General features: G+C 38.9%; 1 protein-coding gene across 1 annotated transcript in view; it reads left to right on the top strand.

Moving 5' to 3' along the window:
* fndc5a (fibronectin type III domain containing 5a) overlaps window positions 1-14,686 on the top strand; it is a 40,201-nt gene extending 25,515 nt beyond the window's left edge. The window contains exons 4-6 of the mRNA XM_059353059.1: window positions 10,072-10,161; window positions 10,323-10,456; window positions 11,872-14,686. Coding sequence (XP_059209042.1) covers window positions 10,072-10,161; window positions 10,323-10,456; window positions 11,872-11,931 — 284 coding nt within the window. The 3' untranslated portion in view covers window positions 11,932-14,686. The remainder of the gene's footprint in view (window positions 1-10,071; window positions 10,162-10,322; window positions 10,457-11,871) is intronic.
* The last annotated feature ends 1,494 nt before the right edge of the window (window positions 14,687-16,180 follow it).

Genomic DNA, 16,180 nt, shown 5'->3' with positions numbered 1-16,180 from the left:
ACACTTAAAGAAAAAAACTAATTTCCTCACTCTGTTTCTGTCCTTTTGTAAGACAGCAAGTGCAGAAGGGACTTGGCCTTTTGACAATATCTTGACTGATTTTGTCTAAAGACCAATAAAAATCAATAGACACGCAAAGCGTGAAATGAAATTTCACAACAGAGTGCTCTTGAAGCTCGACCCCGCTGACCACAACTTGGGAATAAAGCTGCGGAGGGGGGTCCATACTTCATTGTGTATTGACGTGCCTCTGCGGGCCTCACCCTGCATGCACCCAGCACAACTGCACAGTAAACTAAAATGAGGAGAGGCATTTATCAGACACAGAGAGGAGGCAGCCGGAGCTGCGAGGGGTGGCGAATCGATGCGCTTTTGGCAGAAGCCCTGCTCCATCTATTCTTCCTCTCATTTACACTCATCTCTCATGTGAACTATACTTCCATGCATCCCAGGGTGCAGAGCCAGAAAGAATCTGAACTTCTGTCATGGTGGACTGGCAGAGACATGTAAAATATATAAATACAGTGAAGACATGCTATTCTCACCACTGAGGCCTAATTAGCACAGGAAGTGTCTCTGTGTGTGTGTTGTTTTTGCAAGAGAAAGAATTTACAGAAATCAATAACTGCACAGCACAAACACAACATTTGATCCTTTTGTGTCCATGCACATGCTTGTTTCCTTGAGGTTGCAGATATGATTCTCTCTCCTGCTGTTTTAAAGGCTGTGAGGACAGAACAGTTGCTACATCTGATGCACAATGTACCTAGAGTGTAGAGAGGTAAATCAATTTGCATGAGGGATAGGACAGATTTGTTATATACTTTGTCAAGAAATAGTGTGATATTTGCATTGTTGCTGAAAGTTAAATGTGTGATTCATTGAACATAAAGCTACCATCAACAACCGGTTAGCTAAGCTTAGCAAACAGCTGAAAACAGCTAGCCTGGCTCAGTCCATAGTTTGCTAAATCTGCACCTCTAAAGTGCATATTAAATAAAAATGATGTAATGTGTAATGTTTACACTGGTTGGAAAGCCAAACAATTTAAAGTGACACCTGTTTTCAGGACATTTCCATAGCTTCAGCTCTGACAGCTTGGTGGAAAATATCCCGTATCAAAGGCTCCATGGTTGCACCATCCACCCGTTCACCAATTTGGAACAACCCAGATTTTACAATAAACAGGAAATCATTAAACTTCATGTCATGGAAACGAAAAGGTATCACACATCTCCACCATATTGTACAGGATTCCAAAATCATCAATTTTCAACAACTAATCCAGAAGTTCAACATTTGTAAGAGTCAATATCTCCAATACTTACAGCTCAAGTCTACCATTACTCCTAACATCAACAATACATTTTACACTCAAGATCAAACAATTATCATAGATGACTTTTCAAAGATTTCTGCCTCTGTTAAATTACTCTCAAGGATATATAAACTATTAAACACTACTGACACTTTAGTTTTTCTCCCAACCTATAAGTGGGAACAGGATCTCTCCATCACTCCAAATACAGATTTCTGGTCACAAATATGCAAAAATAACTTCACTCACTGCAAAATCCCAAATTTACAATTTATTCAATTTAAGGTTAACCACAGAACACACTACACAGGTGAGAGATTACATAAAATGGGTTTCACCACATCAGATCAATGCACCTATTGCACACAGCACACCAATTACATGCATGTACACCAATTAGACAATTTTGGGTACAAGTCACAGAAAAAAAAAAATGTCATCATCAATTAATCACAACACACCCCGATTCAACAAAACTTGGTCTACATTTATTCAAAAATTCACCTCTACAAATGCCTGATCCCAATTCCTTAGAACTTTGCAACACACCTCTTTTTTCTCCCTGAAATATCCACACATATAAACAAGCACTTATAAATACAAAGTACACGCACACTTACACACACTCACACACACATATAGCATTTACATAAAATTCCCCCATTGGTCTGTCTGTCTGCTGATTTGCATACCAGCATATATGCATGGCCACACAATAACCCTCCTCCTACTTGTTAACTATCAGAAATCAATGTTGACAACACCTGATGTTGTATCTATCTATTTTTTATTTTTTGGATTATTTACCTTATTTTCCGTTTAAGTTGTTTGAGCTTTTCTTGCTCTGTAAATAAAAATAAAGTTGTCCTCCAAAAGTGGGGGGTGGTGGTGGGCCAAAACAAACAAACAAACAAAAATTATGTAATGTGTTCATTCTTGAATTTAAGAGGTTCTGGTGGACTGACTTTGTTAACTTTACAAGGACTGGGTTAGCTGCTTCTCCCCTTTATGGTAAGCTAAGTAAGCTGACTGCTGGCAGGAGCTTCATGATTTTATTTGCACACACATAATACTGAAAAATCATTATACGTGTGTCAGACACAGGCTTAAACAATGGACAAAAACAAACTTCAATAAAAAGGGGCAAAAACTGATGCTGATAACACCACAAACATCAGAGTAGCATCGATGAAAATAAGCCAAATTTTTCAAAATGTTGCATTATTCCTTTAAAATTAGCAGATCATTGCTGCGTCCAAAAGGGTGCTCCAGATTTTTAAATGAGTCGAATGCAGTGTGTGCCTCTGTGAGGCTGTAGAGGGAACAACACTATGCCTCAGTTCTTACATTTCCCATAATGCAAGTTTCCCACATATTGGCAGCTTCTGAACACACGTGCACACGGAGCGAGTCTAAGTCCCTACCCGCTGCAAAGCAAAAGAGATTTCTCCGCTCTTCCAAACATTTTTCAAAGCTCATCTCCACAGAGAGCAGGTCTGTGATTCATCACCCATCAATCGTACAACAACTTCACAGTTTAGCTCAACACCGCTCATCCCTCTCCATCTCATTTGCACCGCCTGCTCAAGGATGTCTGTTTAATTAGCTTAGCTACGTTTGAACAATGAAACCTTTTCATGACAGATGAGCAGATGTCTTCAACTCAACATTTTGTAATTCAGTGCAAAATCATTGCTTGTTTATTTTCTAAAGGAACGAGACAGTGATTTGTTTAAATCCACTAGAATGTGTTGGGCTTTTATACTGAAGGGCTTTATGTTGTATGATTTACCCATTTTCTTACAATAGATACGGTTCTTAAAGGGACAGTTCACACCAAGAGATTAAAATGATGACTCAGTGTGACATAAAGCTTCTCAGCATTCTGCAAACTGATGACAACAAAATTGTTTAATGGTTATTGAAAAGGATTGCTGCACAACTGAGGCTAAAAGAGAGAAATAGTTTGTTTTTTACTGCAGATAATTACACTGGGTAGACTACAGCTGTTAGTCCATTGTCCCAATATGACAGGCAAACGTTCCTAGAAGAAAAAAGGAGGTTTTCACCGTCCTCGCTCGACTGCTCAGCCCTTCTGTTCTGCCTTATCGTGCTGATCTCAGTGGAATGAGCAAAGGATGGGCCTGAAATGCTGGATTATTCCATGTTTCATCTAATTTCCTCCTTCACAATGGGTTTTAAGCTTCAGGAGATCAAAGGAAGCTTGAGAGACAGGGGGGGGAACAGAACAACCTGTGCACATAACAGGATGTACAGAGAAGAGAGGAGGAGGGGGGTAGATAGTGACTGTGAGAGAGGAGAGAAAGAAGAGAAGTCAGTGAGTAAGAGACAATTCAAGCTGACCGAATATGGAAAATCAAAAATACTGCAAACAAAGCTCATTGCTCTCTTCAGATCAGATCAACTTTCTATCTTCAGCCCACAGGAAAACTCTCTCAAAAATAAATATGGAGCAAAAGTTTCTCCTTCTTTTCTTCTGTCATGTAAGACTTAAATACGGTGAGATATCTCCTCAGCTCTGCTACATCTCATAGGATGAAGAAAAATACTTCTGGGTTTTCTTTAAGCAGCCACAGAAAAGACAAAGGGAGAATATGGCTTCGGCACCTTAAAGAAATAGCTCAACATTATGGGAAATACACTTATTCACCTTCAGAGTAAAAGATAGGGTACATATCCATCGCTGTGCGTTAAACAGAGGTAAGTCAGGACCCTAGCTCAGCATGAAGACAGAGAAACAAGGGGAAACAGTTTATTCGTCCACCCAGAAGGGCGTTACTGTAGCCACCACTGACCACACAGAGGTCCTCTGTGTTGTTTTCTGGGAATATGGGGATCTAAAGTGCAGGATACATTCTGCAATTTAAAGTTACACATGGAGGGTTTTCAAGTGGCACATACATTTGCTGATTTAGACCATTTAAGATAATAACAAATGGACCATTTATTCCTTGTAGTGGGGCAGCATAGGTTAATATATCATACCAATTGTTCATTTTGTGATAAAAGCACCAATTTGGCTGATATGTTGATAAATATATTGGGAACAAAACTGGATATTGGGCCATCACAAACTCAGACCCTGGTTGCCGTGGCAGCCATTTAAAAAATAGGCTCACTTTGCACTACGTCAACTTCCCGATATGATATCCTGGCCTGCTTTTTACCAATGGATTCCTTAGATCTTTTTTCATAAGATAGTTTTATAAGATAGATATGATGTGAAAATTAAGCCCGCTACATCCCCATGATCCCGGCGGCTGGACAATGAGTCCAATGTCCAAAGAGTTCATTTATTACAATAACATGCAGAGGCAATATCAACATTTTGTTGCATTTTCTTTCATTTGTTATTGTTTAACATTGTGAAAAAACATATTTTCACTTGAACTTTTATGTAATTAATATTTGTGGTGTTGTAAACATGTGAACAGCAGCTTGGAGGCAGCTCAGGTTCTATCTACTTGTAACAGCTGGCCGCCATTTTGGAAAATTACCGGCCATGGTCATCAGAATGCAAATATGGGATGGCCCAATATCCAGTCTTTTTCCAAATATATTAAGCTATATATATGTACCAAATTTGGTGCTTTATCACAAAATGAACAATTGGTTAGCTATGCCGCCCCACTATTTTAGAATGTAGAGAAATTCTTGGACATACAGCTGTTTAAATGAATCAGCACTAAAACACATCTGCCGGTGGGGAGACCCAGCCATCATTCACCCAAAAGTCCTTCAAGGACAACAAACTGTCATGTTTACATTTCTGTATGGGTTAAAGTGGTGCACAAACAATTTAGTATTGGACTTTTGTGACTTTGGGGACTCACAAGAGACAGATCAAGATTTAAAAAAAAAAAAGAGAGGCTGAGATATCCCAAGTTTCTGTCCCTGGTATACAGTGGAAAGAAAAACTATGTGAACCCTTTGAAATTACGTTCGTCATAAAATGTGATCTGATCTGCATCTAAGTCGCAAGTACAGACAAACACAATGTGCTTAACCTAATACCACACAAACAATTATGATATTTCATGTCTTTATTGAACAAATCCATGAAACATTCATAGTGCTGGTGGAATAAGTCAGGCAACCTTTGGACTCCATCAAGCCTATATTCCCCAAACCTCTTTTTTTTTTTTTAGATTCCCATTATGTGCTATATAGTCATGGAAAAACGATTAGACCATTGTTTTCTTCAAATTCTTGTTCAGTTTCCATGGTTTTCTTGATAATAACCAAAATCATTATCAAGAAAACCATGGAAAATGGCTAGATTTTACCTCTTAAAGTAAACGCTTATGAGCTATTTTTGTTGTTATCATTATATTTGTCCAAACAAATTTACCTTTAATTGTATCAGGCATTAAAATGAACAAGAAATTAGAGAAAACAAGGGTGGTCTAATAATTTTGTCCATGACTACAGAAGGTGAATATAGGACCCTGGAAATGTAGGTTATTATTACCCAATGGAGGAAAGAACCCTCAACAGACATTTTCCTGGCCAAACTGTTGCTAATGTCCCATCAAACAGTTTTACAAAGTCATGATACAAACACATAATGTCATGATGAAAGTCTACAATGATCTCCACTAACTTTAACTATGGAACTAACTGTGATGGATTATAAAAGAGACTGCAACGTCTCTTGTGTGAAGTTGTGAGCTGAAATCTTTAATTGAATTTTAAAGCTGTGTATTCATGAAACCTTGTCTATGGAATGGTCAGCGTGCATCAGAGGTGTTCCGCCTGGCCAGTTAGCCCCAGTGAGGCCGGCTGGCAACAGTGTCAGGCACCTTGGGCTGTTTCGCTTTGATTGGTTAATAGTGGCCAACAGAGGCCAATCGATCAGCAGGATTGCTTGTTGCTAAAAGCTACTGGAGCGTAGGGTTCCTGCCACACTGGGCCCTCCAAATGTCATCCGCTGCATCTAATAAAAGGATAGAGGAGCGCTCTCTAAGCTGCACTGAACTTTAGATCAAGCCTCTGACTTCCACAACACTCAGCAGTGCAAGAAAAAGTTACTACGCGTTGTTGCTTTGTTCGATAGAAACCTGCAGGCGTCGTCTTCTGCTGCAAAGAAAGCGCACTTTACTCTTTGAAATTTCTCCTGATGGTCATACTTCAAAGACAATGATGGAATTTAATTGATCCTGTGTGCTTTGATTAACTTTTTCCATCGCTTTATCTCTCCATCGTGCTCCAGTGCGAAGGATCCCCTGTGGCCTGCATGCAGCCTTAACTATTCTCTTCATGTTTCTGCCTCTTTGTGATCTTTTGACTCCATCAGGCGCTCACAGGAGCAGTCCTATTAGCGATCACACAAAGTACATCTCTATAGCTGCTCAGACATGCCAGTGTCTGGCTGTATTTACGCCAGCCTGTATGAAAGTCAGTATTTTTTAAAATCATCACGTCTTCTGCTGCAGCCACCTGTGCTTCAGCTTCCTGCCATTTACTTTGTTGAACTGTAATTTCAGGCATAACGGCGACAGCAGAAGACTGGCTGACAAGTAGCAGTTTTCAATATGGATGTATGGAGGCTAGACTGAGATCTGAACATGTAAAAGCACTCGATTCGCAAAGCATTCAGGGAATAAGACAGCTGCAAAATGTTGACACCAACTCTCAAAAACTGTGCGAGGAAGTTCAAGATCTCAAGAGTGAGAAAGTAGACCTTGAACTGCAAGTATCTCGAATGAAAGAGTGCCTCAATGAAAACCCCAAATGGATAAAATGACTGAGCAGTATAGTTCAACCAGGTCTGCTCATTCTCTACATGTACTGGGAACTCAGTAAAGACAGTAATTCTCTCAGGAACAGCAGAAAAAGATGACTTTTAAGCCATGTTGGTGGAGGGAAGGTGCCCTACTTGGGTGTGCCTAAAATGTCGAGAATTTGGAAACAGACAGAAGGGAACGCTCCGTTTCTTACACTACAGGCCCGATTTTCATGCAACTTAGTGAAAGATTGTAGCATGTTCCAAGGAAGAAACAATAAATGTAACAATAACAATAACATATAATATTAACAATAACAATAGTGTCAGAATAATTGGAAAAACAAGCTAGCAACTCGGACAGTTTGTATGAACAGCATATGTGTCTATAATTTAAAAACATTTAGCCTGGAAGCTTCACTTGACTTGAAAAAATAAAATACAAGATCCTTCCCCAAATATCTCAACATATGATCAATGGTCAAAGTCACTACAATTTGTTTTCACCATTAATCACCAAAATAGCAGGGTGACACTAGCTGCATTTTTGCACATTTTCTGTCTCTTTCTGTCAACTCCAGGCAAAAAATAAAATTAAAAATTAAAACACGGAGACTTTTAAATGGTGTCATCTCATTAAAACCTTTATGCATTCATGGAAATACTATTTTTTTTATTATAGTCACAAATATGTCTATTAATAATTTGTTAAAGGAAATTTGTCAATAAACAGACAGAATTGTTGTCCTCTGCTCCTGTTGTTTTTGATATTCTTATATATCTCTATCTATCTATCTATCTATCTATCTATCTATCTATCTATCTATCTATCTATCTATCTATCTATCTATCTATCTATCTATCTATCTATCTATCTATCTGTCTGTCTATCTATCTATCTATCTATCTATCTATCTATCTATCTATCTATCTATCTATCTATCTATCTACAGTTATGGAAACAATTATTAGACCACCCTTTAAGTTAAGAGCTGATATCTAACCATTTTCCATGGTTTTCTTGATAATGATTTTTGGTTATTGCCAAGGAAACCATGGAAAGTGGCTAGATATCAGCTCTTAAATTAAACTCTTATGAGCCATTTTTGTTATCACTATATTTGTCCAAACAAATGTACCTTTAGTTGTACCAGGCATTAAAATGAACAAGAAATTGAAGAAAACAATGGTCTAATACATTTTTCCATGACTCTGTCTTTCTGTCTGTCCGTCCGTCCGTGTTAAATAATATAACCCTCTCTGCACTCTGAATTGTGTAATAATGTCATTATTTTTGTTAAATTAGTCTCACAAGAAAAGGCTGAAATAAAAAACCTTGATTTGTGGTGAGAAAAAGTTAAACCTGCACTACAGCTCTCCCAAAAGTCAGACTTTTACTTCAGCTAAAAGAAAAACATTACCATCCCCCTCTCCTGCCCCTCCTCCTTCAATAATGGCTGTCATACAGTCAACAGAAGAAGAAATGGATATCAGAAGTTGTTTACCATTTCATATCTGCATGTTATATCAGCCGTGTCACAAACTCTAACGTTATTCAAATTACAAACCTCCTTTCTGATCACAGCACCCTGATCTGTCAGACGTTTTTACCTTTGAGGAGACGGCTGATGCAAAGCTGTTCTATCATGCAGTGGATTTGTGTCCTCATTCTGTGATCGAGCAGCCTGACAATTCTTATTACAAGAGAGCTGTTCACGAACACAGTGATGCCGACTTATTTGCCTCCGAGCTTAGCATGCTTGAAGTGTCAGTCATTAGACGCTAGAAAATCATGATTTTAGAGGAAACTATTTTGCTGATACGTTGAACAATTTTGCTGTTCAAAGCCAATTAGCTCCTCGGCTTCCAAACAACAACTTGCCCCGAGACGAAGCAACAATACCGCCATAATATCTAACTGCTGCAAACTAAAAGAGAAAGTAAAACAGACAAAGCTGTCATGTAGGTAACATCAAGAGGAAATGTTATTTAAAAAGTTGTTTTTAGGATGCAGAATTTTATATTTTCAATGGTGGAGAACGTGAAATTACTTCACTATAAGTAAAAGTCCTTCAGTAAAACTTACTTCAGTAAAAGTACAAAAGTGTCAGCATCAAAATGTAATTAAAGTACCAAAAGTAAAAGTAATTGTTATGCAGATTGCACCTTGTAATTATATTTGGGTTTTATTATTTTTTTGTTATTTTTTCGTATTTTTTTTCGTTTTTGTTATTTTTTTTTTTTGCCTAATTTTGTTGTCATTTCGCGTGTCTTTGTAGTCATTTAAAGTCTTTTTACAGTTGAATTATGTCTCTCTGTGGTTGCTTTGGTCTCTGTGGTATTTTTAAGTCTCTTTGTATTTATTTTGGTCTTTTTATAGTATTTCTGTGTCTCTTTGTAGTTGTTTTTTGGTTGTTTAGTCTTTTTTTAGTCTCTTTGTAGTTGTTTTGGTCGTATTTTGGTGTCTCTTTGTAGTCTTTGTAATCTCTATCTAATTTTTTTGACACCTGGTAATTGTTTTGGTCTTTCATAGTTTTTTTTTTCGGTTATATTTTTACCTAATTTTGTTGTGATCTTGCATCACTGTCTATTTCTTGTTACGCAGATTGTTGTAAACATTCCAAATATATTATTGCATTCTTATTTTTGATGCATTTATGTAAGCAGCATTTTACCGTTACCCAGGTAGGGTAACTACTTAATATACTTTTATGTGTTTTAATTTATAAACATGCATTATCATTTTAAATTAATCATATTTTCTGTTACATCTTAACCTGAAAAGTAACTAAAGCTAGCAACTAAATGTGAAATGTAGAAAGAAGAGAAAAAAAAGTACAATATTTGCCCCTAAAGTGTAGTGACGTAGAAGTATAAAGTTACATACGTGGAAATACTCAAAAGTGTAATACAGTACCTGAGTAAATGTACTTAGTTACATTCCGCCACTGGTGATAACCCACTTCCACTAACTGTCAGTCTAATATGTTGCTCCTTGACTCCTCAGACGAAGTGACGATGGAAGAAGTGGGCCAGACCACCCAGCTGAGGGCGGGGGAGCTCATCATCATTGTGGTGGTACTTATCATGTGGGCAGGTGAGAACAAAACTGTTGATTTAACCAAGATCACACAGCTTCACACACAGTGTTCCTGCGGTAATCTTCCTCACAATAACAGAAAAACACAACAGCAGGTGCATTTGTTTGTGTTGAACCACAGTTGGCTGATGATGAATACACTCTGCCTCCTCTCCCAGGTGTGATTGCTCTCTTCTGTCGCCAGTACGACATAATCAAAGACAACGAGCCGAACAACAACAAGGACAAAGCCAAAAACTCCTCCGAGTGCAGCACTCCTGAACATCCGACGGGGGGGCTGTTGCGCAGTAAGGTATAACCCACCCACCCCCTCCTCCTCCCCCCCCCGGGTGCCTCCCCCACAGCGGCGCCGGGCAGGTGAATGGTCCCGGCCACTTCTAGACTTTTTCCACTGACACTTCATGCACAATCATAGTGTCATCTGAGCCTCGGCTTCAGGCTCAACACCGCTTCAACATTATGTGCATGACTCTGCAACATTCAGATAAACACACAAGTCACAGCTTCTGATCATGGGCAGAGTGTGAGACAGCCGGCCCCCGGGGACAGACGTGCCACACCAGCTCTCCTACACAGGAGCAAGACACAGACTTAATAGTTGTTGAGCCTCCAGTGGTTTTATGTCCCTTTGTAGTCATTTAGAGTCCTTTTTAGAGTTGAATTGTGTCCCTCAGTGGTTGCTTTAGTCTCTGTAGTTGTTTTTTATTCTCTTTGTAGTTGTTTTGTTCTCTTTTTAGTATTTTCGTGTCTTTTTGTAGTCTTTGGGCATCTCTCTGCAGTTGTGTCTCTTTGTAGTTATTTTGTTTGTAATTGTTTTGTGTCACCTTGTAATTAGGTCTCTAGATTGGTCTTTTGTAGTTATTTTTCTGTCATTTTGCCTGTTTTTGTTGTCATTTTGCATGTCTTCATAGTCATTTAGAGTCTTTTTATAGTTGAATTGTGGTTCTGTGGTTGCTTTGGTCCCTTCGTAGTACGTTTTAGTCTCTTTGTTTTGGTCTCTGCAGTATTTTTGTGTCCCTTTGTAGTCTTTTTTTTAGTTTCTTTGTAGTTGTTTTCGATCTTTTTGTAGTATTTCTGTGTCTCTTTGTAGTTGTATTGTGTCTTTGAGTATGTCTTTTTTAGTCCCTTTGTAGTTGTTTTGTGTCGCTGTAGTTGTTTTTTGTCAACTAGTAATTGTTTTGGTCTTTTGTAGGGTTTTCTTTTTTGCCTAATTTTGTTGAAATTTTGAATCTCTTTGTATTTATTTCATAGTTGAATTGTGTCTCTTTGGTTGCTTTGGTCCCTTTGTAGTACTTTTTAATCTCTTTGTAGTATTTTTGTGTCACTGTTTGTAGTATTTCTATGTTTCTTTGTGGACATTTTGACTCTGTGTCTCTTTGAGTGACATTTTGTAGGTGGAGGCCAGAGAGGCCCCTGACACTTCAGGCTACTGGCCCAGTGCTCTATAGGCCCGCCAGTAATCCATCCATGTTTCAATGAGTAAATTTTTATTAATGCACAGAGCCCCATACCATACCCATGTCCTCACTTCAAACCAGTGCAGACAACAAGTCAAAACAAATCTATATTCCTTTCACTCTTGCTATAAACATCAATAAAACATCTGAGCACAGAGGCATCCTCATGCTCATCCACAAACCTTATTGTATGATTCCTGTGAGTCCTCCAGCCTTCTCATACCTGTCATCTTCCTCTCTCCCCCCACAGTTCCCCAAGAACAACAACAACAACAATAGGATGCCATCTGTCAACATCATTGAGGTGTGACTGCCAGGACGTCTTCTCTTTATCCAAAAGACTTTGTGTTCTCACAAACAAGCGAGCCCCTTTTAAGCCCATCTGTTTGTCACGATGAGGCTGGGACTGTGGGCCCCTCGGCGGCACTTGCTCTCCTTTGGCACGGGGCCCGCCGCTGAATTGGAGCTGCATGACTCCGGGGGTCAGGCACGGCCTGGCCGGAGCTGGTCTGAGAGCAGACTCTGCAGCGGAGTGACTGTGGAGAGAGTTCAGAGGCTGCGTCGTGCTCAATAACTACTGTACCATGGGGCAGCAGAGATTAGGGCCAAATGGCTCCAGTAGTGGAGGGACTGCAGATAAACCAACCCCAGGGACCAAAGCCGATGAACAGAGCCAGAGACCTCTTCACTCTCTGTCTCTCCCTCTGTCACTACATCTTTCAATGCGTTATCCACAACCACAAACTTGGACATTTCCCATTACTGGGTGGCTCTGATGCATCCACTTTATCGACACCACCCCCTGTACTTTAATCCTATCCATTCTTTTCCTCATACTATCCTGTTTTCTATGCTTTCTGTATTGAAGGTAAACACTGTACATCATTAAACTATATTATTGTAGTTTTACTTTTAACAAGGTGCCACCAGAGCAGTGATGTTGTTCTGGTATTTTTCTTTTCTATTTTTTTTTTTTTTTTTAGATCTCCCCTCAGGCAGAAACGCCTGTGGGACATGTTTTCATTCTGGCGAGCTCATTTCCCCCCTCAGGGAATCCAGACTCCACCTGGCTAATTTAGGAGCCATTTCTTAGAAGTTATGTGATGACGCCAGAGCAGCTTTAGAGGGATCACTTGGCTCCCCACTAGAGCTGAATCACCCAGTCTTGTCAGAAAAGATGACTCTTGTGAACTCATCTCTGATCTAAACACATATATATACAGTAAGAGGCCAGGTGTGGTATCATCTTCATCACATTTGCTTCTTTCATGCTTTTATTATAGATTTCTGAAATGTTACATTCCACGTCCAGGATGAGCCCTTTAGTATTCCCTTGTGTCTTTCTCTTTGAGCGTGATGAATTTTAATGCATTCTGGGGAGGTAAAAGAGCTGCCATAACGGAGTGCATTCATCTAATTAATGGACTTTAAACACGGCTGGACTCAGTGGATGTCTATGGAGAAGTGGCCTCTGTAGAGACACTAAAGAGATCCCTTATATCAGCAATAACAGCCTTCGGTGAAGCACGGAAGAAACTAACTCAAACTCTGTAGCCTGTTCGTCCAAAACTCAACCTCCCAGCATGCAATGTTCAGAGAGATGAACAAACTGCACATTGAATATGAGGGGATTCATTCTGAGCCTTGTTTGCAGGTGACCCTTCTCCCGAACTTCAAGAGAAGTCTTTCAGCGCTGTTGTAAAAACTTATGTTTCTGATGGAGAGCATGGAAAATAAAATAAAAAAAACTTTTTATGGGCCCAACATTCAACCCAGAGACTTCCTTATGACATCCTGAACAGATGTCACCAAGACAGAAGGGCTTCTATCAAGACTTTTTCACAAATCAAAGTCAACATTTGCGTTGAAACTCCATGTTGAGGAGACTAAGAATAATGATAAGGGATCAACTGTTGCCATACGGTACTGTGCACTGTATACTGTAACGAAACGTGTTTTACCGCCTCGTTTCCACATAGCTCTGTGTACATATGCCAGTCAACCAGAAGTCTATTCATTCCTATGAGAACCTCTCTTATCTCGGATGTGTTTGCAAAACTTCTGTGTTTTTCTGTCTGGACTTTGTCTTAAGTAGTGAGAAATTTTAAATTTTGTGGCAGATTTCAGACAGACCACATGCACTGTATGAAAATTAGCATTTTGTGCTAACTTCCTGTGGAATTGGCAAGTTAGGCTATTTTATTCAATTCAGTTACTTGACATTGTTAACAATCAAACTGTGTAATTGTGTTATTAAAAAGAAGGTAGTTCGGCTAGTTTAACACATTGTGAATTTGATTGTTATTTTGATAAAATATAGTTAGGATAGAAAGTTATTTATTACTGCATTGGCATTTCTATCCAACCATAAAGTGATGCATTTCCTTGTGTTGAACACTAGGGGACGCATCTCTCTACTATATGGGATTACACAAACAAAACTGTGTGGAAATGAGGCGTAAGAAAACAAATGGTGTATTTGAGGGCTGATTCAAACTCAGTAGTACTGCCTTAAAAATAATTGTATCTTATGATTTATCTTAAACGACAGAAGGCCCTGTACCTCACATTTGTGTCAGATTCATTAGCTTTCACATAATATTAAAATGTGTGTGCAAAGTAAAAAGGAAACTTTACTGATTGATGACATATAGATCGGGCTGAGGTAAGTTTTAAAATCTGGAAAATGGTTGTCATTGAATGTGTAAATACATTTTATATTTCATTCTCGTTTGGTGGCGTCAGCTTAGAGAGCCTTTAATGAAATATGACTAATGCGGAAAATGTATAGAATTCTACTGTTAAAGAGTACTGCTACTGGTGAGTTATTTTATTATTACACTGCTGTTAGTCTTTTTTCATAGCACTCTTCTACTATTATGTATTTCTATTGCATTATGTCATTGCGCTGTTTATGTGCAATAAGAAAAGACTTTTCAATGAGGAAAATGATGAAAAGAGCTGGATACTTTAAATAATAATCCAAACATAATGGTTGAGAGCCTTTTGAAGGATGGAGAACTGTATTGACAGGCAGAATGATAAACACATCAGCTACTGTTGTACTGTCGACTCTCATTCTGGCTGGTCACTTAGTGTAAACCCAGACAAAAACAACAGGTCACAACTCTCCTAGCCCTCGAGTGTGGTAGTGGAAGAGAGGTGGTTTAGAGAAAGCAGTGAAGGTTACAGTTGAGTGAGTGGGAAGAACGATGACTAATGCAATGCCATCCCTCTCCTTTCACTCTTAAGAGTGCGGGGGCCCTCTGACTGATTAACACAGACGTTTAGCTGTTGCCAGGACAAACTTGGTGAGACCTCCAAACTGTGTTCTGCTGCATTACCCAGAGATCAGCACTTCATGGAAAACTTCTGCAGCTGAAGGTTGAATCCATTTTTCCCCAGGAACACTGCACTGGTAGCTGGCTCTCCAATCGATAGGTATCCAGCCACACAGTAACGGATAATGATGATTGGCTCCCTGGATGGTTTCTTTGAACTAAGGCCATGACTTAAGTGTGCCAACAACGTATTTCTTAACTATACTCCCTGTTGGCATCTTTTATATTTAGTTTCCTCCTCGTCTGTTACTTAAATGAGTAAAACTCCAGCTAGCAACATGAGAGGTGAATTATTAAATCTGTTGCTGTTCAGCTAGGAATTGTTTTTTCCTTTTCTGGACACAAGGTGTCGTATGCTGTACAAATTGTAAAACCCCTTGAAGCAAAAACTGGGCTATATAAATAAAATTCACATGACAACTGATTAAAAACTATAAACAGAGTGAGTATTCTAGTTATTATAGTAGAACAGAGCCAATTTAAGCCCTGCCCCTTTCAGGGGGAAAACAAACCTTCACTCTCCATTGACTTTGTATTGAAAGATGGAGCCTCCTTGAAAATTCCATCCGCTACCAAAAAATCCTCAAAAGCTGCTGTGTGGTAAAATCCACTACCAACTGTTTAAAGAACCCAGAACTAAGCTTTTATAAACTGCAGAACCGAAAAAATAAACTTTTAAGAGGACAAAAGTGGATACCGACGTGACACATCAGCAGTTACAATGTGTAAAACTGTTGGATCCTGAAACTGAAGATATTAACTATATTTAATGTTAACTTTAAGACAACCATGGGCTGAAACACTAACAAAATGTCTGTTTCTAGCTAAAGCTAATAGATTTAAACGTATTATTTAATTATTTTAGCACTCTTTGTCTACCAGAATGGACAAGTTGGCTGTTAGCAAGCCAATTTTAGTAAATATCCACTTTTGTCCTCTTTAAAGTTCAGTGACTCAGTTTGTCTGATTTTAAAAACTTAGTTTTGGGTTCTTTAACTTGTTGGTAGTACATTTTACCACAGAGCAGCTTTTGAGGATTTTTCTGTATTTTGGTAGTGGCTCCTTCCTTTAATACAAAGTCAATGGAGAGGAATAGTTTGTTTCCGCCCCCCAGTGGGCGTGGTCTTCAGAGTATCATGCATGGTGCTGTCTCTATGGTACACACTTTGAAGGCATACTATGCAGGAATTGTCACTTGTCAACACAATATTCAAACTT

This window comes from Centropristis striata, chromosome 16, assembly GCF_030273125.1.
Source record: "Centropristis striata isolate RG_2023a ecotype Rhode Island chromosome 16, C.striata_1.0, whole genome shotgun sequence".
Classification (NCBI taxonomy): domain Eukaryota; kingdom Metazoa; phylum Chordata; class Actinopteri; order Perciformes; family Serranidae; genus Centropristis; species Centropristis striata.
Note: the sequence above shows the minus strand (reverse complement) of the source record. Positions and strands in the feature narration are given on the sequence as shown.